The sequence below is a fragment of the Erinaceus europaeus genome, chromosome 14, assembly GCF_950295315.1.
Source record: "Erinaceus europaeus chromosome 14, mEriEur2.1, whole genome shotgun sequence".
Lineage (NCBI taxonomy): Eukaryota > Metazoa > Chordata > Mammalia > Eulipotyphla > Erinaceidae > Erinaceus > Erinaceus europaeus.
This window is the reverse complement of record NC_080175.1, coordinates 80,155,181-80,179,134: the sequence shown is the minus strand read 5'-3', so window position 1 is coordinate 80,179,134 and position 23,954 is coordinate 80,155,181. Positions and strand designations below refer to the sequence as shown.

Below are 23,954 nucleotides of genomic sequence, written 5' to 3'. Positions count from 1 at the left end.
ACCGTAGCTCTACTTCATGAGCTTTGAGTGTGACAAGATATTCTGGAAAGTCTTCTGTTTGTTGATAAAGAAAATGAAAGAGAACATAAGGGACTTTGCAAGGTTTTCAGCTAGGCACTTAAAGGTTGGTCTTTAACCATCTGCACTGCTCTGATGCCAGGCCCTAGAGAACTTTCCCCACTGTGCCTGCTGCACTGACACCATCAAACAAATCACTTAGCCTCTTGACTCTTCAATTACTTTGTTTACAGGACTATGGGACTGGTGTATCAGTGAGCTTTACTTGTAAGAAACCATCCCAAACTTCTATTTTGGTTATGTCATGATTCTGTAGTTTGTCTGGATTTTTTTTTTTTTTAAATTGGACTCTTGCTGGAATCTCTCATACTTCAGTTGGTGGATCTGGGATCATCTAGTATTGTCTCCTGGATTGTTCAGGCTGCTGACAGACCATAATCTGGGGATTGGCTGTTTACTAACTGGGGTGCCTCCATTATCTTCCACAAGGCACTTCATCCTGCATCAGGCTCATTCATGTTTGTATGCATGATGTGCTCAAAGTTCTGAGCACAAAAAGGTCAAACCTAATGAGCATGTTCTTTGGAAATCTTTGCTACCATGTTTGCTAGTCTTTGATAGGCTAAAGCAAGTCACATGGCTTAGTAGGTCTCTTCTGAAATAGCTCCCAATGATTCCTGTGTAAGGATGAGACCTAGTGACTTGCTTCTAACAGAACATGGCAGAAGCAATGGATTATCATTTCTGCAATTAGTTAACAAAAAAGATGATGCCCATGATATTTTTTATGACTCTCTATACCCATTGGCTATGGAAAAGATGCCACACATGAACTGCATGATAAAGAGGTCTAAGTACCCAGAAATTGAGGGTATCTACAGACATGATCAGTGAGGGACTGAGATAGACAATTCAACAGTCCTTTAAGGAATAGAGTCTCGCCAACTTGGAAGGAATGCTTCCTTCAGTTGAACACTCAGATGAGAACATATTTTCTTTTTTTTTCTTTTTTATTTAAGAAAGGATTAATTAACAAAATCATAGGGTAGGAGGGGCACAATTCCACACAATTCCCACCACCCAATCTCCATATCCCATCCCCTCCCCTGATAGCTTTCCCACTCTCTGTCCCTCTGGGAGCATGGACCCAGGGTCATTGTGGGTTGCAGAAGGTAGAAGGTCTGGCTTCTGTAATTGCTTCCCTGCTGAACATGGGCGTTGACTGGTCGGTCCATACTCCCAGTCTGCCTCTCTCTTTCCCTAGTAAGGTGTCTCTGGGGAAGCTGAGCTCCAGGACACATTGGTGGGGTCTTCAGTCTAGTGAAGCGTGGCCGGCATCCTGATGACAACTGGAACCTGGTGACTGAAAAGAAAGTTAACATACAAAGCCAAACAAATTGTTGAGCAAGAGAACATATTTTCAATCCTAACCATTTTGCAGTTTTGTGAAAGATTTTGAAGCAGAAGACCTAACTATGTCATTCCTGTGTTCTTGAGTCATAGTAACTATGTACTATTTAAATTTGGGACTGAATTTTACATATAGCTAAGTTCAAAGCTGATGTAAGAGGAAACTATCCAAGGGTGTGGCTACAGGAAGAGTAATTTTCAAACTTTTTTTGGGAACAATTGAACACAGATGGCCTGAAATGGAATACTTTTAAACTGCTTCAACTATTTTTTAAAATATTTTTTATTTATTATTATTTTAATATTTATTTATTTATGCCCTTTTGCTGCCCTTGCTGTTTTATTATTGTAGTTATTATTGATGTCATTGTTGTTGCTAAGTGGGGGAAAAGGAAAATCCCAGGCAGGACTGGTATCTTTAAAAGGAAGCAGCTGGAGAGATTGTAAGAAGCTATGGGAGGGGGCCAGACTGTAGCACAGCAGGTTAAGCACACATAGCTCTAAGTGCAAGTAAGGATCCCAGTTCAAGCCCCCGGCTCCCCACCTGCAGGGTGGTCACCTCACAAGTGGTGAAGCAGGTCTGCAGGTGTCTATCTTTCTCTCCTCCTCTCTGTCTTCCCCTCCTCCCTCGATTTCTCTCTGTCCCATCCAACAACAACAGCAATAACAATAATAATAACAACAACAGTGATAAACAAGGGCAGCAAAAGGGAAAAAATGCCACCAGGAACAGTGGATTCATAGTGCAGGCACTGAGCCCCAGTAATAACCCTGGAGGCAAAAGAAAAGGAAGAATCCATGGGACACATTACTATTTATAGTCAAACTGCATTCTGTTGTGTGATAATGGTATTGTAGGTTATGGTTTTTAATAGTCCCTTTAAAGACAATGCTAAAATATTTATCGATGAAATCATCGGATGCTTGGCATTCACATCAAAACAAACAGTGATGTTTGGGTGGCAGACAGGAATGGGTGGAGTTACAGCTAAAACAAGAATTTCTAAGTTAATCAGTACTGAAACTAGGCAATGAGTACACAGTAGTAATTAAAGTAGCCCCTCTGTTTTTATATATTTTTCATTTTTTCATAACACACTTTAAAAACTTGTGTCCTGAGAAGTATTTGTATATGTATATATATATATATATATATATATATATATATATATATACACAAACATACACATATGCTTGAGAGGTCGTGGGACCTTTTCTCCTGCTCCATTGAAGACAAAAGAGGCTAATAATTTCTTCAGGGAAAGGGGTTGAAAACATAAAGGCTCCTCTGCTGTGAATCCTGAGGCTTACATAAAGTAACATATGTTAGGGCAATGTACCTTGTCTCCTAGGAAAGCTGTATCTCAAGGTTTTTCATAATCATCTTTCACTAGCTGAAATGATGTATTTCAAATATAGTAAAACCTCATGACACACTTCACCCTCAAGTATAAATCAGTGTAAGGATCTTCTTTGGGCATTAGCTACTGAACCACTGAAAGGCTCCTTTTACAAGGCCTTTTATGATGCAGATGGTATTTAAGTGAGGTTATTGGTTGGTGGTGAGAAAAATGGGATAGGAGAGATGGGACTCTCCCTTTGAAAAATTCTTGGTTAGCTTGCTACAGCAATAATGGATTATGGATTTCTTTCATTAAGTTTTCTCTTCCTTTTATGCCTGTGATTCTGAGGTGGGTCAGACTGTGAAATTAACAGCAGGGATGGATAGATTTTATGAGTCAGGGATATACTTCCTCAGGATATTCTTTAGGAGGGGCAGGGTGCCTGGGGTTGAAGCTGAAAAGATGATGCTTCATCTTTTTACCTGCTTCAATGTTAGGTTACTGGAGGAACCATATTTCTGTGATTTTGATTCAGACCTTTCTTGCAAATACCTATACTATACAATTGAGCTCCTAATAAATGAAGACTTTGCTAGAATTAGATATATGCAAATTACATTATCCTTCTCAAACCAAGGTTAAATAAAAGGGAAGAGTATGAAAGATTCCTTATGGCAGCAGAGGATCTTCAGTGCTTGAAAATGAATTTTGTTATTTCAAAACTAAGACTCTCTTGTCAATACAAAGCTGGAAAGGAATATTACTTTATTGGAAAAATTGGACCTGAATATGAACATATTCTCACAGGGCATTTATGCTGGAAGGCTTTGTTAGTTCTCTGAATCTTGGCAATCAGACATTTTCCCCCTGCTCTGAAGAACATTTTGGCAAATAAGGAAAGGAGGTCCCCTCCTTTGCTGCGTCAGTTGTAGGGAAGCAGTGCCTTCTAAACTGCCCACCTTGGGAGCAAAGGGTGTTTTTCTCTACAAAGACTCCAGTTGGGGTGGGCTCTGTGGCAGCAGAGACTGGCATGGAAAATCTCCAACTGGAGTAGGCTGTCCCCAGGAGAAAAGAAGCAAGCTGACTGTGTAGGGAGCTTAACCTTAGGTGACATGGGGGAAGCATGAGTCCTTCTGTGCGCTCACACTCACACATATTATACACACTCTACACCACTGCATCCACTAGACACTTCATCAGACCCTTGGTGTGCACCCCACTGCCACACACACATATTCCACACAACACCCATATCTACCCACACCATGTACACACAAACACACAGATACAACTACACCTAGATCTCACTGCACACCCGGGTCAAATTCATCCGTCTACCACTCCATCCCCAGCAAGGCTGGAGGCTGACCCCGTGTATGAGTGTGTGAGTGTGTGTGTGTGTGTGTTGGTGGCAGGTGCGGACCGGCCCGCTGGGTGAAGTGGGAGTGCGAGCGAGCGCGTGTTCTCACTCCGCCCTGGCTGGGCGGGTAGCGCGTGAGTGTGCCGGGGCGAGCGCGCGCCCCTGGAGGCTCTGTGCGGGGGCGGAGGGGGGGGGTCCCGCCGAGAGCGCGTGTGCGCATGCGTGATCCGCGGGGGCGCGGCCAGGGCTGGCGGCGGCTGGCCCAGCCTCGCGTCTGTCTGTTGGTCTCGGCGCCGGGGCGGCTCCTTTGCGAGCTGCCGACCGCACAGCGCTCCTGCTCCCGCTCGGCCGCCGCGAGCTGGCGTGAGTGAGTCCCCGCAGGTGCCGCGCCCTCCCGCGTCCGCGCCCGCGGCCGCCTCGCCTCCCCGGCTGGCCGGGCGCCGCTGCTCCGGGTCCCGGGTCCCGGGTCCGGCTCGCGCGGCGGGGACATGAGCGCGGCGGCGGCGGCGCCCGAGCGCGGCTGGAAGAGCGGGAAAGTGGACGAGGCGCAGGCCCTGGCGCGGAGCTGTGCCGCCCGCAGACCCGACTTCCAGCCGTGCGACGGACTGTCCATCTGTGCCACCCACAGCCACGGCAAGTGCTTCAAGCTGCACTGGTGCTGTCACCTGGGATGGTGCCACTGTAAGTGCAGCCGCGTCTCCCCGCGCTCCCGGGCGCCCGGCTCTGCCGCCCGCTGCGGGGCTTCGCACTCGGGGGTCCCGGGCTTGGGGACTTCAGGCCACGAGAGGAAAGCCCCGGGGAGCCGAGCTGGGGCCGCTTCTGCATCAGGGGGCTGCCCCGGGAGTCTGCATTCGCTGCTTCCTCTGCCGCCCAGGCGGGGCGCCGGGGACCGGGCAGCCGGCGGGGACTGGCCGCGGGGGGAGCCCTCCTGGGCTGCGGGTTGCAGATGCAGCCCCACGGGGCTCGTCTTTCCGTGCCGCTGCTGTTTAAAAAAAGAAAGAGCCTTTGAAAATCGGATTGTGAGTCCAGTTCCTGCAGAGAGAGAGAGAGAGAGAGAGAGAGAGAGAGAGAGAGAGATTGCTTCCAAGAAGTTAATTTGAACATGTTGGGGGGGGGGGGGCTTCAGTATCCCAGGTGTAGCGTGCAGAGCCAAAAGGCGAGACGGGCTTTAAAATTACGAAATCAGATGACCAAAAGTAAGCTTCAGCAGGCTTTCACCGATTTATAAAAAGCCAGAAATAAATGGTTGAAGCCTTTTTCGCTGCTCTGTCCCGCTTGTTCTTTTTTTTTTTTTTTAATGGATTAAATTTAAGTAGCCATTTCATCAGAATTCCATAATTTTTGTGAGTTGACGGTATTTGGCCTGCTATTTCGCACAGATTGTTCAGATTTAGAAATTTATTCTAAACTTAGTTTTTTGTTTTTTGAGTCTGAGATTTTGGAGCCTCAGACACGAGAGTCTCTTTGCATAACCAGCATGCTATCTACCCCCACCCAATCTTATAAACTCTTGAAGTGGTCGTAAGTTAAAAAAAAAAAGTTTTTTCTTGGTTAGAAAATGACTCTCATCAAGAAATGAAATCCCATTTCCATTAGTTGCTCACAGATGAGTGATTTGGTTAAATTTGTGATGTAAAGGATTAAAGCTTTGTTATTATTTTTTTTACAAAGTCTAAGTATCTTGAAAGAGTATTGATTTGTGTGTATGTGCATTCTCTCACTAAAGATCAGGGTCAGCCTTCCAGCATATCAACATTCCACTTGTTCTCACATTGCTTCGCAATTATAAAGCCTCTTTTCCTGTCAGGGACAGGAGACAAAGTTAGCCAGTGCAAGAAGCCTATAAGGTTGAAGTACACGAGCTGGAAGTTTTAGTGAGAGTTCTTTTGGGGGAGAAGTAGTGAATGGTTGTATGGAATGCCAGGTCATATGAACTGGTTCAGTTCTGTGCCTGTCTTTGGCTCACACTCTCCCCTCTAACTACACCACTGCTGCTGGCAACCTTGGAGTCTTTCCTGGCAGCTTCCTTCTTCCTTTGACAGCTCTGACTCTTGACATGCTCTTCCTTATATGGAGCTGAAATCTCTTTTCTAACTTCTTCCCTCTGTTCCTGCTTCTACCTTGTGAAATCACAGAACAGTCTAGATTTTATTTATTTGTTTATTTTAATATTGTGGCTATTCAAACTCCAGGTAGGTTTAGGAATTTCTCGGGAACATAGATTATTTTCTGTCCATATTCTCAGCCATTGTCATACTGTTTAACCTGATTGCTTTGAAATTCATGCTCATTGACGGAATGAATGAGGTATCTGTACTTCTCCTTTTAGAGAGCATCCTTTTGTCCTATTTAAAAATTTTTATTCCCTTCTGTCCTTTCTTTTGTGGAAGAGTATTCAGAATCCTGACCATACTGGTTGCTGTCGTCTGCACATGTACCAACAAATGCTTGTGATCCTTTGAAGGCTGTGGCCCAGAAGGGTCCTCAGATCCCAGTTGCGCTTTGGTCAGTCCAGGGCTGAGCAGAACTTCCACCTCCCATGTTTGAACTACTGATACTGCTGCAGCTATCTTCACGGCAGCTTTTTCTGATACTCACATCAAATTGAGCTTCCTGCTGTCAGATTGAACTGAGCTTGCTGTCAGCTAAAACCACTAAACCCCTTTTTGTTTGCTTGCACATGTCGCAGTTACGTCACAGGATTTGCCCATCTAACATATATATGTAAATAGATGAACATATATACATGCAAATATGTACATATATACGTGTAAATATATCTGTATGCTTGGAGACAGGTAATAAGTGGTCTATTCTATTTCATGTTATTGGATTACCCATTTGGGGGGCGTTTCATTGTGTTTCTTAGATCTTAGCTGTATTAAGGGTTATGAACTGCTTAGTTTCACATCAATAACAAATTGAATACCAACAGGAGTATGGTAGCCTTTGACGTCTTCATCCCAATTTCTGATAAAATTACTGCGTAGGAGAAAGCCACACTTAGAATCTTTATGCTTGTGGTGAACTGCCCTTCAAGTTGATAGCGGTTCATTCATGAGCACTTCTTGCTTCAGTATTTCAAACAATTACTAAGCCACCTGATTGTATGGCTGCAATCTTATATTTACTCTGTCCATTCGAGTATAAGGAGAACCTGTTGAAATTCTGCAGACACTACTTTTATTGCTTCTTTTTGATGCACGATATATCTGTACGCACACCATTAAAACAAGTGTAAGCTGCAGCAAAGTAAAAGACTCGGGTGGGGGTGGTAGGGGAGGGCTCAGGTCCCGGAACATGATAGCAGAGGAGAGCCTAGTGGGGGTTAGATGGAAATGTGGGAAACTAAGAAATGTGACACATGTTCAAACTGTTGTATTTTCCCGTTGACTGTAAACCATTAATCCTCAATAAAAAAATTTTAAGTGGAAATTAATATTTATCTGATATAACCCAGGTTGGTTCCATATACCATTTACCTTTTCCATTCCTAAGTGAGCAGAATAACTGAATTTAGAAAATGAATGACTTGGGAGTTGGGCAGTAGCGCAGCGGGTTAAGCACAGGTGGCGCAAAGTGCAAGGACCGGCTCAAAGATTCTGGTTCGAGCCCCCAGCTCCCCACCTGCAGGGGAGTCGCTTCACAGGCGGTGAAGCAGGTTTGCAGGTGTCTATCTTTCTCTCCTCCTCTCTGTCTTCCCCTTTTCTCTCCATTTCTCTCTGTCCTAACAACGACATAAATAACAACAACAATAATAACTACAACAACAATAAAAAAAAAGGGCAACAAAAGGAGAAATAAATAAATAAATATTAAAAAGAGAAAATGAATGACTTGTAGTGTACTAGACTGTTGTTGGCAGTTTATTCTCTTTTTTAAGGCAGGCCTACATTTATTTGTTCTATTCTGGTCTTGGGCAGACTTGCAGATCTCCGTGCTGCCTCCCTTGGCAGTGACTCAGTGATCACAGTCACAGGAAGCTTCAGGCTTCACTCAGAGCGCTAAGGTGCTCACTGAGTCTCCTCACCTGCATCAGCCATCAGTTCTTTCTGCTTCCCCATTTAGTCCACATGGAATGAAAAGTAACTAACGCATTGAGAAGTTCTGCTTTCTTTTTTTGGCTTTGTCAGTGTTGTAGCATTGGTCCTGTGTAGAATTCCTGTAATTCTTTTGAAGGTGTACTGAACGCCTTCTCTTTATGAAATGTTGTTGTTGAAACTAGGAATACAGTTAACGATTACAACTAGGTGGTACCCTTTAAATAGGGTATATACAGATGTATGTGTATTCCTTCCGGACATCTCCTCAAAATCTGTCATTACTGACACACACTAATTATTTCCTCTAATAACACATACACCGGGCACTGAACCTATGAATACATATGTGTTTTACAATGAAGATGACAAAGGGTAGTCTTCAAGATTATCCTAGTAGCTCTAAAAAACTATTTATTTACTTTGGATCGAGACAGAGAGAATCTGAGAGGGAAGGGGAGATAGAGAAAGAAAAAGAAAAATACCTAAGGATCCCGGGTCGAGCCCCCTGCTCCCCACCTGCAGGGGAGTCGCTTCACAGGTGGTGAAGTAGGTCTGCAGGTGTCTGTCTTTCTCTCCCCCTCTCTGTCTTCCCCTTTTTTCTCCATTTCTCTCTGTCCTACCTAACAATGACGACATCACTAACAACAATAATCACTACAACAATAAAACAAGGGCAACAAAAGGGAATAAATAAATATTTTTAAAAAAAAACAAAAAAAATAGAGAGAAATACCTGCAGTACTGCTTCACCATTTATGAAGTGTTTCCCTGCAGATGGGGACCTGGGCCTTGAGCCTGAGTCCTTTTGCATGGTATTGTGTATACTTTATTGGGTGCATCATTGCCCAACCCCTTCCCAGTAACTTGTTAGACTTCCTGAATTCTACCTTGTATGAGTTGGATGGATGATGGTGCCATGCATTCACTAACAGCAACAAGATCCTGGAGAACTAGGTTTGGATTGATCGTGGATCTTGAATTCAGTTATTAATTACAAATCTAGGAAAACCCTGAGTGGAGTGAACCAGAGGGATAGTGTCATCAGGAAGTAACATTTTAATGCCTAAGATATCAGAGGTCCCAGGTTCAATGTCTGGCACCATCATAAGGCAAAACTGAACAGTGATCTGGTTTTTAAAAGAAGTATTTGGGGTGTGGTCCAGGAAGTGGCACAGTAGGTAAAGCATTGGACTCTCAAACAGGAGGTCCCAAGTTCAATCCCTGGCAGCACATGTACCAGAGTGATGTCTGATTCTCTCTCTCTCTCTCTCTTGCTATCTTTCTCATTAGTAAACAAATAATATATTTTTTAAAAAAAGAGTATTTGGGTACAGGAAAATGAATTGAAAGTAGAGTCTTGAGATGAGGCCAGAGAAGAAAAATCTAGAATATGGTGTTATAGAATCAAGAGAAATGAAGATGATAACTTAAAAAAGAGTATGATGATGAAATGATAGTTTCATTATGTCTATTTCATTGTCAAGGAAAAAATTTAGAAAAGTTAAATAACTTTTTCATGGTTACATAGCAATAATTGAGATGTCTGATTTTAGGAACCTGGACTCAATGACCCAAGGTTCTAGAGTGGCTTACAGTTACTGTGAAAACCCAACAGGGGGTTGGCTCTAATAAAGTCAGTAATGGGGAATTATTCTTTTTAAAGGTGTGGAATCTTGTATCTCTTGCAACAATTAAACTCAAAAGAATGAGAGTTAAGAGGTCACTGAATGTGGGGAAGAATGAAATCTAATTTAAGGATTAAGGAAGAGAAAGTGATTAGAAGTTTCCACAGAGGTGGAAGTGGGGGAGTGTACATAATGTAAGTGCCACCAGCAGAATTTAGAGTTGATTTAATAAAATCATTTAACAGATGAGCTCAGTTTTCTGTAGAAGACATGTTAAAAGATGTCTGTCTCCTTCAGGCTTAAGGCAGGGAGAGTGGGCCTTGATGAAGTTTAATAGATGATATTAACATTTCTAAAGAAAGATTGTCACAGTACAAGGTAGTTGGGTAGCATGGAGATAGGGAAAAAGAGGAGGCAAAGAGGCAGAACCTGGAAGTGCTTTTTCAGTACCATTCAGAGAAGGCGTTACACTTAATGGTCCCTATGCTCAGACTATGTCAGCTAGCATTTGATACATAGAAGTGTACCTCAGAATCTTACAAACCAACTGACACCATGGGCTCTGGGTTTCTAACTTCTGCTCAAGGAATGATAAGGGTTATTTCAGCTGTTTTAAAATTCTGACAGATGAGTAGTTAAGGAAGTTGTGATATAACTTTCAGAGACATTGTTATTGATTCCAAATGAATATATGAGCAAGTTTAGTTGTCCATTTAAAGTTAGATGTTTTGTGTAATCTAGACACATTTCTTCCGCTATTTCTCATTTTGCAAATTGAGGAACTGTTTTAACAAGACTGTTGTTTCAAGGTTCGAGTACATAGTTTTATACCTGCTCAAAATATGAAGATCATAATAATTTGGTTTTTCGTGAAAAATTCTTTTAGGCTGATTTGTTTTGTCATGTTCTCATTCTCCCTCTCCACAAACACATGCTTTCCCCCAAACCATTTAAAAGTATGTTACAGGTATATGATACTCAAACCTAGCTGTTTCAGCATTCAGTGTACCTTTCTCATAAGTAAGGACATATTCTTATATAATGCCATAGAATCACACCTAAGATAACATTATTAGTCTAAAACACAATGAGATAACCTAATAACAATATTAGATGGAATTCAGCAATACCATCTAGTATATTCCTTGTCAAAAAGTGACTCAAAGCAATTTATAGCTAGCTGGTCCCTCCCACTTCCAGTCCAGGGTCTAATCATAGTTAATACATCTCATCTTATTGTATCACTGCAGCCTCCTTTAATCATTTGAGAATACTCATGTTATTGAAAGTCTCAAAGATTGAAAGTCTAGAAGATTCTAGATTAACTGTTTATAGAAAGTCTTAGACTTTAATTCTGCCTAATTGTGTCACTATGGTTGGTTTCAGGTTAAACATTTTGTGGGATTACTGCATAGGTGATGACATGAGCATGTTACAGCATCACAGGAGGAGACAAATCTCCCTGTCCCTCTAAATGAAAAAGAAGCCTGAAGCAGTTAAATCACGTACACACAAGGTCAAGGAAGGTTCCATCTCTGAGTATCACCAGCATACACCTATCAAAATGGTGAAAAGACTGATGTAGCCATTTTGATGGGTGTATACTGATGGCTAGTTGTGATTTTACTTTTCTCTAATGACTAATATGCATGTGAATTTGTTCTATTAGGATATACTTTCTGTTGAAATGTCTTAAGATGGCTTCTTTTTTTTTTTTTTTTCTTCAGAGATGGGCCCTTGACCTTGTGCATGTATGACTCCACTGCTCCAGGCTTCTTTTTCATTCAGATAGATAGATGGATGGGTGGATGAGAAAGACAAAACAGAAAGGGAGAGACATAATCTATACAGTGCCTAGGGAATCAACTGAGGGCCTCATACACGTGTCACTACTGAGCAGCTTCCCAAACTTATTCTTTCCTGTATTCTTATAGAAAAAAAAAAAAAAAAGGAGGGAGCAGGGTGGTGGTGCACCTGGTTGAGTGCACATGTTATAATGTGCAAGGACCCAGGTTCAAACTCCCACTCCTCACCTGTAGGGAGAAAGCTTCATAAGTGGTAAAGCAGGGCTGCAGGTGTCTCTCTCTCCCTTTCTATCTCCCCCTTCCTCTCAATTTTTGGCTGTCTCTACCCAGTAAATAAATAAATAAATATTAAAGAGAGAGAGAGAGACACCAAAGCTCTGTTCACCGCTCACGGAACTCACCCATTGCTGTCCACGGGGCTCCCATGTGGTGTTGGAGGATGGAAACTAGGGCCTCACAGAGAGCAAGGCATGCACTCCACACTGAGCTCTCTCTCCACATGCTGAGCTAGCTCCTGCCCCCACATCTGTATATCTTACTTGGTGAAGTATCTTTAAGGTCTTTGGCCCATTTTTATCAGGTTGTTTGTCTTATTGCTGAGGTTTTTTTGTTTTGTTTTGTTTTTTTCTTTGCCTCCAGGGTTACTGCTGGGGCTCGGTGCCTGCACCACAAATCCACGGCTCCTGGAGGCCACTTTTCCCATTTTGTTGCCCTTGTTGTTGTGCTTGTTGCCATTGCTGCTGTTGTTGTTGGAGAGGACAGAGAGAAATTTGTTGGTATGCTTTTAAAAACCCCTTCTGTTTCATTTGGTTTAAATCCCCCCTGCTTAACACTATTTACATAACTACTTCATTCTATTTACATAACCTCTGTTAACAAGCACCACCTTCCCTCCAGGGCATTGGTGGTTTAGTGGTAGAATTCTCACCTGCTCCACCCCCTCTCCTTGTCACACCCTGATCCTCTCCTTGTCACACTTGATTTTCACCAGTCACTTTTCTCTCCACCCTCTCTATGTCACATCCTGTTTCCACCCTACTTGGCAAGTATATATAAAGACAGCATTGTGAGTTTTAGGGTACTTTAGTTTAGTTTAGCTCAGCTCTGCTTAGATTGTGCTGCGTCCTACATGAATAAAGAGATACTGCCTACAGCTCAACCATGAGTCCCCGGTCGTCTGTTACCCGCCCGTGAAGCCAGCCCAGCGAAAACAACATAGCCCGTTGAAAACAACAGAAATTGAAAAAAGAGGGGAAGACAGAGGGGGAGAGAAAGACAGACACCTGCAGACCTGCTTTCACTGCCTGTGAAGCGACTCCCCTGCAGGTGGGGAGCCAGGGGCTTTAGCTTGTCCTTGCGCTTTGTGCCATGTGCGCTTAACCCACTGTGCTACCGCCCGCCCTTCTTATTGCTGAGTTTTAAGAGTACTCTGCAAATTTTGGATAGCATTACATTATCAGATGTGCTTTTTTCATTTTTTTCGTTCTCATATCTTTTTTTAAAGGTGTTTTTATTTATTTATTTTTTAATATTTATCCCCTTTTGTTGCTCTTGTTTTTATTGATGTCGTTGTTGGATAGGACAGAGAAATGGAGAGAGGAGAAGACAGAGGGGGAGAGAAAGACAGACACCTGCAGACCTGCTTCACTGTTTGTGAAGTGACTCCTCTGCAGGTGGGGAACCAGGGGGCTCAAACTGGGATCCTATGGTGGTCCTTGCGCTTTGCGCCACGTACGCTTAACCCACTGCACTGCTGCGCTACCGCCCAACTCCCTCTTAATGGATAGAACAGAGAGAAATTGAGAGAAGAGAAGGAGATAGAGAGCAAGAAAGAAAGACAGACACCTGCAGACCTGCGTCACCAGTCGCCCTACAGGTAGAGAGCAGTGGCTCGAACCTGGGTCATTGCACATGGTGATATGTGTTAAACCAGGTGTGCCACTGTTCTGCCCCTATACTTTTATTTTTAAGGGACAGTAACAAAAGTTTATAATATGACTGTGATAAATTAAAAAGAAACATGACTATGTGGGACTTCCAGGTGAGATAGTCTAATGGGCAGATAACAGAATGTCATCTTCTTGCTGCAAACTGAGATAAATTCTGGATTACATACGGAAGCAAAAAAAAAAATGGCAGCAATTATAAACCTTTTCACATGTAGCTCTGTGTTTGAAGGCAGGCACCGCAATTCTGGTACCAGAGGGAACTCAAAGATTAGAAGTTAAAGTCTAGAGGCCCATGAGGCAGTAATTACACTGGATATTAGCCTCTTGAGTTTTAATCCAGACTAGGAAAAAGAGTGGAGTTTTTGGTATTAGTAGTAACTAGAAGAAAGCAGATTAGTACAGAGTATTTTTGCCTCATTAATTAAGTCAGATGCAGGGAAGAAAAACTGAAAAAAAGATGTTTCTAAGTGTAATCCAATGTTGATTTTCAGCGACACATCTGAAACTTATATAATGTAGTGTCACATCAAAATAAAAATGATTAAAAAAAAAAACCTAATGTTCATCTGGATTGTATGCTTTGTCATGCATGTGACCCAAACGCCAGCCTGGGCCCTGCCGCCCTGGAAGAAGCCTTAGTGCTGTGGTATCTTTCTCTGTCTTCCTATTTCCTTCTCTGTCTGAAAAAGTTGACTCAGCATTTAAAGTCTTGATGATGATTAAAGAAGATTTGTCTATTTGTTGTGGTGGTCTAAGAGTTTTTTCCATATCCTGGACACAAATCCCTTATACATGATTTTTTTTTAAATATTTATTTTATTTATTTATTCCCTTTTGTTGCCCTTGTTGTTTTATTGTTGTAGTTATTATTGTTGTCGTCGTTGTTGGATAGGACAGAGAGAAATGGAGAGAGGAGGGGAAGACAGAGAGGGGGAGAGAAAGATAGACACCTGCAGACCTGCTTCACCGCCTGTGAAGCGACTCCCCAGCAGGTGGGGAGCCGGGGTTCGAACCGGGATCCTTATGCCGGTCCTTGTGCTTTGCGCCACCTGCGCTTAACCCGCTGCGCTACAGCCCGACTCCCACATGATTTCTAAGACATATTAAATTTAGCAGGAGCATTAAACAACTCTTATAATTATAGTCCATATATTCAACAGGTTAGAAGTTAGACTTCCAATCATACAAGATGTACAAAAAATTCACTTGTAATAGATCTAGATGTTAGAGGTATAACCACAAAATTCCTAGAAGGAAACAGAGAATTTTAATGACCTCAAACTAAACAACATTTTATTAGCTATAACCACAAAATCACAGACAAGAAAAGATAAACTGGATTTCATAAAAAAAAAAATCAGACTGTCACGCTTAAAGAAAGCAAAAAAGTTAACCCACAAGAAGGGAGGGAATCCTTAGAAATCATGTGGGAGTCGGGCTGTAGCGCAGCTTGAGTCTTCAGCACCAGAAGAGCTTCACATGAGCACAGGTGGTGGGTAGTTTCCACACTGCGGGGTATATTTTCCTCCTTTCTTGATCTATCTGGCAGTCTCCAACTGATTTCAACATTGTAAAATTCACCTTTGACCAGATAATTTTATATTTCTCTAAAGATTATTGATCTTAGTTCTGGGATGTAACTGGAAACAATAGAAACAGTTTGAAACCTGAAGTTTATTTCCCTTTCATTCGGATTTTTGCACCTGTGCTCATGGTAGATCCCCGCCCCCCTTAGAGACGGGAGAGAGAAGAGAGATGTTATAACATGCCTCCACTGTTTGTGAAGCTCTTCTGGTGCTGAAGACTCAAGCCCAGGTCTCCACCCATGCTACAGAACTTGCTCTACCCTGAGAACTATCTCCTAGCCCTTCACTTTTGTTTTTTATGATTTGTTTAGAAGGTTAGGAGCAGTGCTCACTCGAGGGCTAATTTTCCTCAAATACTAAGCAAGACCTTCCTGAGTACTACATTCAATGCTTAGTAAATGAGGAATTTTAAAATCTACCTTTGGAACAACTCTGTGAGAATGTTGGCACCATTTCCTTTAGTCCCCTTCCTCCCTTCCTTCCTTCCTTCCTTCCTTTCTTCCTTCCTTCCTTCCTTCCTTTTTTGTTCTTTTCATAGTCTTGTATAGTTTCCCGTATGTCTATACTCATCCATGTGATCATCTTCTGAATCCCACGGGTACATAGCAGATCTCTGGGTTTCTCTCTGTTGCTCTTCTTTCCTTTGCTACTGGGGCTTCTTTTCTCTCCCTGGACTCTGATATTAGTCTTCTCACCTCCCACAGTATGTTTGAAGACTTCCATGCAGCTTTCTTCTCTGCTCTATGTGGCCAGGAAATTGTCTCAAGGCAGTGAATTTGGACACTTGGAGGGTGTACCTCTTTTGTTTCCTGTCTCTTGGAGGTATTTTTATTATTGTTGTTGTTGATTTCTGGTGTCCCGTGTCTTGAAAACTGTTTTGTCCTGTCTTCTCACTCTCCTTTTGTTTTTATTTTATTTATTTATCTGCCTCCAAGGTTATCGATGGGACTCAGTGCCTGCACTACAAATCTGCTCCTGTGGCCATTTTTTTTCGATTTTTTGGATAGGGCAGTGAGAAATTGAGAGGGGCAGGGGAAATAGAGAAGGAGCAAGAAAGACAGACACCTGCAGATCTGCTTCACTACTTGTGAAGTGACCCCCCCTTCAGGTGGGGACCTGGGGGTTTGAACCAGGATCCTTGCGCTTCATACTATGTGCTCCACTGCCCAGCCCCTGTATCTTCTCTCTTTTGGGATTTTGTGGCGGCTGTTTTGGGCAAGGAGTCTGACCTCTGGTCCCTACTAGTTCATCTTTCACAGAAGTAGAATTCCATTTTGTATTTCTTTTTTATTTTTTTAATATTTATCTTTCCCTTTTGTTGCCATTGTTTTTCATTGTTGTTGTTGTTGTTACTGATGTCATCATTGTTAGATAGGACAGAGAGAAATGGAGAGAGGAGGGGAAGACAGGGGGAGAGAAAGACAGACACCTGCAGACCTGCTTCACCACCTGTGAACTGACTCCCCTGCAGGTAGGGAACCAGGATTCTTATGCGATCCTTGTGCTTTGTGTCACATGCACCTAACCTGATCCGCTACCACCCGACTCCCTCATTTTGTATTTTTTTAACAACCACCAGCTGTCTTATTCACACCAGAAACCTGAGAATCATCTTTGGCTTTTCCTTCTCTCTTACCTTACACATCAAACCTTACAGAATTGACCTTTGTTCGCCTCTAGCTTCTTTGCCGCTACCTCACTCAGGTTCTCACTCATTTTTCTCCTACAGTGTACGCTGTCTCTCTTTCCCTGAACCTTTGATCCTACTTCCACACTGTTGAGTGATCTTTTAAAAGACACAAATATGCCCTTGACTTCTTTCCTTTTCACTTCAAGTCCTTTAGTAATTCTTCATTACCTTCTAGACAACATCTTTAGAGTCCACCTGTGTATCATGGTTTCCACAGCTTCACCCCCCCCTTTCCTCCCATCCCTGCTTGTCTTTTTGGAACTCTTTTTCCTCTTACACTTACTACTTACTCTAGCCATACTGGACTGATTTAATTGTGTGGAAATCTTTGCTCTGTGCGCTCTGTGCCTGATTTAGTTGGCATACCCAAGCCTGACATTCTCCCCAAGCCTCTAGTCCCCTGATTTCAACCCAGACATCACAAGTGTTTCCTGCCTCCCTGTGGTTCATTTCTTCCTCCATTTCTCTTCTCCTCTGACACTCTCAATTTCTACTACAAAACTTACTGTAGTTGTTCTATCTGGACTTTTATGCAAGCTAGAAAACAGCAACCTTTTTCTAGTGATGATCCTGGCTTTGTAGAACATTAATTACCTAGAATGTGGTATAGAGTCACAGGAACCCTATTATAAAGATTCAAAATACCTAAGGGAAATAATTAGAAATAAATGGAAACACTCAAAACATTTGAGGTACTCAGCATAATTTGAAGATATTGAATTGGAACACTGGATTCAGAATGCAGTTTGGCTTTATTCACTATCACAGTTAGAATAAAATTACTTGAAAAAGAATTCCAGGGGAAAAGATCCATATTTTCAAACACTTAGCAACAGGAAGAAATCATGCTGAGAATATTTACTAGAAAACTTGGTGAAAATATTTGAAAAACCCATGATGTATGTGAACCCCATCAGTGTTTATAACAGAATCAGACTATATTTAGCCATATGAATTACTTGATTTAAAATATATCGTACACATGCTTATTTGCCTTAAAGAAGATTTAGACTTTTCAGTTCAGCTTGTTAGTTGGTCTGAGAGAGAGTTGAAGGTAAGATACAAGTTCTTTTGTGGTGGCTTCATCAAGGAATATGGGTACCGGACTAAAGAGTTTTTCTCATTCATCAATTTGGACATGTTTGGGCATATTGTTGTGGCAGTATCTTATCACCTACTGTATTAGTCAGGGTTCTGCAGAGAAACAGAACTAGTAAGATGTGTGTACATATAGAAGAGATCCCCCCCCACACACACACACACACAAGGGTTTGCTCATCCTGTTACAGAAGCTGACAAGCCCAAAATCTGTGTGTGAGCTGACAGGTTCACTGGAGAATTCCTCCTTTGGGGAGACTGGTTTTTGTCATTGCTGACCTATTCAGGCAAGCCTTCAACTGGCTGGGGAAGACCACCCACAATATGGAGGACCGTTTGTTTTACTCAAAGTTCACAGATGTAATTGTGAGCCTCATTCAGAAACACCATCTGAATTGGCACATCAAATTAACCATCACACCCTCGGAGCATTAAAATGAGCAGTTTCAAAATGAGTTACCTCATGCAGTGTAATTTGTGAGTACAGCCTTTTGCCCCCTGTGGGTTCATAACAATATTTACTGCAGAGGAAAATGCTTTCTGCCTCCATCACATCATTTGTAATCTTTTGAGACTGTATGGGCAAACGGTAGATTTTTTTTTTTTTTTCTGAATGTTAGTATTCATCCAAGAATTCTTGGAGAGGTTTGTTTTCAAATGAATATGGCCTGCTTGTATCCCAGCCAGAAGCAGTAAAAGTCTTGTTCATCTTTGTTTGAAGCCACGAGGAAGCTTTCACCTGACATTTCAGATTTATAGTCTGCGTAGTATTCACAGAAAATCCGATTTCGTTCTTTATTAGCTGCATTTAAAACATTTTTTTCCTCTATGCCTTGTTCAAGCACACGGTGGAGGTTTTCTTTGCGTGAGGCATCTGCACAGTCAGAGCCCAGGATCAGCCCCGATACGTCAGGAACTGCACCTGGATACACTGCATTTGTGGTGGGGCTGTTGTCTCTGAGGGGGGTTCCCCCCCCACTATATTCCAACCTGAATAACTGTGACTTTGTTTCTCAGGGGTGGGCTGACATATTTGTGCTGATGTTCTCTTTCTCCCCTTGTATTTTCAAATGATAATTTAAAAAAATTCCTAGAAAGGTTATTTGACCTTGAAAGTCAGTGTTGTTGTATTACAGAATCTCACTGATGTGTCAGTAGGCTCAAGCCACAGAGCCGTCTGTCACCACTTCAGCAACATGGTCAAATGTCTGCGTTCCAACACTGCCTATCGTAATGCTGAAAGTCTGAGGTTTAGTTTACTCATTGTTTCAGTTTTGTCAAAAACAGCCTGGACCTCTTCGCTGGAATGGTTGGTTCTGCCTTTTGTTGTTGTTCATGCTATGTGGGATGGTAAGCTTTCTCCTTGTCCTTCTCTAATGTTCTCTTCTAAGGTCATTGTAGACCAGGCTCCAGGGAAAAAGCTGCACTGTATTCTGCTAGCTACCATGTTCTGGTCTCATTCATAAAGCTGCTTCATGTTACTCACAACCTACCTGCTGAAATGTTTCCATGTAGAATTAAGATTAGCATGTGTTGGTCTGTTGTGAAGGCTGCCTCATATTTTTTCAAATGAAATACTTTCAGTACAGTTGTTTTAGATATCACTTCCTTTGGAGGAATACCAAAGGGTATTCTGTAAGTTCTCTTTACATTTCCTAGTTATCTTTGACATTAATTATTGGTCCAGGGGTGGGGAAGATAGCATAATGGTTCTTCTTCTAGCGTTTGCCCTTCTTCCATAGCCAGTCAACAGCGTCAGGTTGAAAGCTGTCAGGAGCTGCTTGTTGCTGGCTTTGAAAGTGACTGGGATCCATGTGGATTCAGTCGGCTAGGAAGGATCGTCAGTTTCCCCAATGAATGGGTACTCACGGGATGCACCACGAGAAGGTCGATCCAATGCATCCCAAGTAGTGCAGCGATTAAGTGCAGGTCAATCCAATGCATCCCAGTGAGCATAATGGTTATGCAAAGAGTCTCTCATGCCTGAGGCTCTAAAGTCCCAGGTTCAACATCCTGCAACACCATAAGCCAGAGTTTAGCAGTGCTCTGGTTGAAAAAAAAAAAAAAAAAAGAAAGAAAGCTGAATATGGGCCCCAGATCACATCAGATCAATGGGGTTTACAGTCAACAGTATTTATACCCCTTCCCCATATTTGGGAGCTACTCCCTTCCCTGATCCAGCTTTCTGGTCCTTTTTCTAGCCATGACATCCTCTCCCCAGACATTAACTTGGATCCACCTGCATATCAAATTTCAGGGTCAGGGAAAAAACAAAGACAAAAACAAAAAAACTAGTATAGCCACAGGCTCTTTGGAATATAACTAAAATATGCCTACTAGCTATCTACAAAATGGAAACACCCTCCACCCCAATTCTTCATCTGCACTACTCCAGGTTCATGATTAGTCAACAACTTGTTTGGCTTTATATGTTAACTCTCTTTTCAGCCACCAGGTTCCAGATGTCAGCAGGATGCCAACCAGACTTCCCTGGACAGGCAACCCCACCAATGTGTCCTGGAGCTCCAATTCCCCAGAACCCCACCCCACTAGGGAAAGAGAGAGGCAGGCTGGGAGTATGGATCAACCTGTCCACGCCCATGTTCAGCAATTACAGAAGCCAGACCTTCCACCTTCTGCATCCCATAATGACCCTGGGTCCATGCTCCCAGAGGGATAAAGAATAGGAAAGCTATCAGGGGAGGGGATGGGATACGGAGCTCTGGTGGTGGGAATTGTGTGGAGTTGTACCCCTTTTTATCCTTTGGTTTTGTCAGTGTTTCCTTGTTATAAATAAAATAAAATGAGAAGAGGAGAGGAGAGGTGATTAAAAAAAGAAGAAGAAAGAAAGAAAGGAAGAAAAGGAAACTATACCCCGAAAATTATAGTTCCAGCAATGTTCAAGTAACAAATGAAAGTGCATTCTCATAAAAGTTTGCTCTGTTAATATTAAATTTAGTTGTTTACCAGTTTAAACTTTAAAATTCTCAATAATCATTAGTATTTAATATATAACATTTCATATAGACTTACTTCAGACTTACCACAAATTCAGTTTCAGATACCACATTGAAGTGACTATTGCAATAAAGTAAGTCACATGCATGTTTCGTATGCCCATACATATAAAAGCCATGTTTACATCACAGCCTATTAAGCAAGCAAAACATTATATCTGAAAAAATAATGCTCATACCTTCACTTAAATGGTGTTAGTAGATTTGCTCAATGCAAGGTTGTCACAAACCTTCAATTTGAAAGCAACGTAATTTATGAGATGCAGTAAAGTGAGGTGCCTATGTCTTTTAGTCTAGGCTACAAAGTATAAACTTAACTTTTGTTTGTTTGCTGTATTGTTTTCTCTACAGCTTCACCGCTCTAGGATGAATTTTCAGATAGAAAGAATGAGAGAGGGGACCAGAAGGTGATGTATCCGGTTAAGTGCACTTAGTACTAAGTACAAGAACCCACATGAGCATTGGAGTTCAAGCCCCCGGCTTCCCACCTGCAGGGAGGAAGTTTTATAGGCAGTGAAGCAGGTCTGCAGGTGTCTTTCTTTCTCTGTCTCCCCACCCCTCTCAGTTTCTCTCTGTCCTATCCAATAAAATGGGGAAAATGGCCTCCAGGAGCGGTGGATTCATAGTGCTGACACCAAGCCCCAGCGATAACCTTGGAGGGAAGAAGGAGAAGGCGAAGAAGAAATGAATGAGAGACAGAAGCAGAGAAAGAGCAAAGAAATCACTGCACCAAAGCTTCAGTGTAGTTGGGGCTGGGCTGCACACATGGCGAAGCGGTGCACTAGTCAAGTGAGCCATTTGCCAGCCCTCAGTTTCTTAATCTTTAAGCTATTTATTTAGGGGGCCAGGTGGCGGCACAGCTGGTTGAATGCACATGTTACCATGAGCAAGGACTCGAGTTCAGGCCCCTGCTCACACACCTGTAGGGGAGCTTCATGAGTGATGCAGGAGGTTAGCAGGTGTCTGTACTTCTCTCTTCCTCCTATCTCTCCTCCCTCTTATCTAATAATGATGATGGTGATGATGGTGATGATGCAATAACCCTGGTGGCAAAAAAAAAAGTTGTTTACTGAGAAAAAGAGAGAAAACCAGAACACTGGCGTGGCATATACAATGCCAGGGATAGAATTCAGGATCTCGTATCTGTGTCCCAGAGTCTACTTGCTGTGCCACCTCCTCAGCTGCTAATGAGTTTCTTTTCTATTTTTACAGAAGCCAGGCCTCACATGTGTGTAGCTACAGGGTGTTTTTGTTTTGATCAGATAGACAGAGAAAGAGAATGAGAGAGAGAGGGAGAGACCAGAACATTGGAACTTGTTCTGGTAGCGTCACATCTCCAGTGTGGTACTGAGGCTTGAACCTGGGCAACAAGTTCAAGCTATCTCTAAGGCCCACTGACTAATTTTATCCCTCCCCTTTTCCCCTCTCCCTCTCCACCCCTCTCCTCCCTCATTAAAGGGGTTCACCTATGAATAAGTTAATCTCATCAATGTTCTTCCAAAAGAGGATTTTATCATTTCTTAATCTGAGGAGTATTCCACTGTGTACATATACCACAGCTTTCTTTATTTCTTTTTTCTTTTTGCACCTCCAGGGTTGTTGCTGGGGCTTGGTGCCTGCACTACAAATCCACTGCTCCTGGAGGCCATTTTTTCCATTTTGTTGCCCTTGTTGTTATTGTTATTGCTGTTGTTGTTGGATAGGACAGAGAGACATTGAGAGAGGAGGGGAAGACAGAAAAGGGGAGAAAAAGACACTTATAGACCTGCTTCACTGCTTGCAAAGTGACCCCCCTGAAGGTGGGGATCTGGGGGTTTGAACCAAGATCCCTGCACCGGTCCTTGAGCTTTGCACCAGGTGCACTTAACATGCTGTGCTATTGCCCAGCCCCCTACCACAGCTTTCTTAACCACTCATGTTGTTGGACATTTAGGCTGTTTTCAGTACTTAAAAAAAATAAGTATTTTTTTATTTGATAGGACAGAGAGAAACTGGGGGGAGAGGGAAAGACACCTATAGCACTGCTTCATCATTTGTGAAGCTTCCCCACTGCAGGTGGGGACTGAGGGTTTGAACATGGGTCTTTTGAGCATAGTAACACCTGCACTTAACTGGGTGCACTACCATCCAGCCATGTTTTCAAGTTTTGACTATTAAATAAAGCTGCAGTGAACATAGATAAGCATAGAGCTCTTCAGATAAATACTTTTGTGTTCTTGGGCCAGCTACCTAGAGAGGAATTTCTAGGTTGTTTGATTGGTCCATTTTAAATATTTTGATGAATCTTTTCTTTAGTGGGCTAGTTTGTGCTTCCACCAGTAGTATAGAAGGCTTCCTCTTCCAGCACATCCTCCTGCTTTTTTATTCTTAGCCCACTATCTAGCTTCAGTCTTGCTTACAAACTTTTCTTTTGTTCCCCTGGTCAACTCTTTGAACTCCAAATGCCAAACTCACAGTCCTGCTCTGACATGGGTTTATGCCAGTTCTGTTTTTTACTCTAACAGCCCATGCCTTTTTTTTTTTTTTAATAATAATTACTTAACCAAAAAAAAAACTTTTATTAAACAGTTGCCCTCTTGGGTGTGGGAATTTGGAGACAGAATTAAAGCTAGGTGCGTTAGTGAATTACTTCCTGCAGCTTAACGTCATAGACCACCCTTTCTAAATTCAGAGGTGTTGATCACATCTTAAAATTGACTTCATTTATATTTTAAATGTTTATTAGTGACTTAATATTGATGTACAAAACTGTAAGATAATAGGAGTATAATTATGCATCATTCTCACCACCAGAGTTCTGGCGTCCCCATTCCCTCCATTGGAAGCTACAGTAATTCTCCCAAGGTTTCAGATATGGGTTGACTGTTATTTCTATAACTGTCTAGATTGATATACATTTGCCCATTTTTCCCCTATGGTCCTGCCTTCTCATCTTTTCTAAGTCACACCTACACCTATTACTATTTCCAAATGTCCTTCCTTTTTTGCTCTTCTCTCTCTGAGTCCCAAT

The 23,954-nt window shown here is 42.3% G+C and overlaps 1 protein-coding gene across 2 annotated transcripts in view; it reads left to right on the top strand.

The window, feature by feature from the left end:
- The first annotated feature begins 4,544 nt into the window (after positions 1-4,544).
- C14H3orf70 (chromosome 14 C3orf70 homolog) overlaps positions 4,545-23,954 on the top strand; it is a 32,758-nt gene continuing 13,348 nt past the window's right edge. Inside the window, exon 1 of one of the 2 annotated variants that reach the window (XM_060172104.1) lies at positions 4,545-4,764. In XM_060172104.1, the coding sequence (XP_060028087.1) occupies positions 4,620-4,764 (145 nt within the window). In that variant the 5' untranslated portion in view covers positions 4,545-4,619. Of the gene's footprint in view, positions 4,813-23,954 lie in introns of both variants that reach the window. The other variant, XM_016191177.2, reaches the window with a different exon arrangement.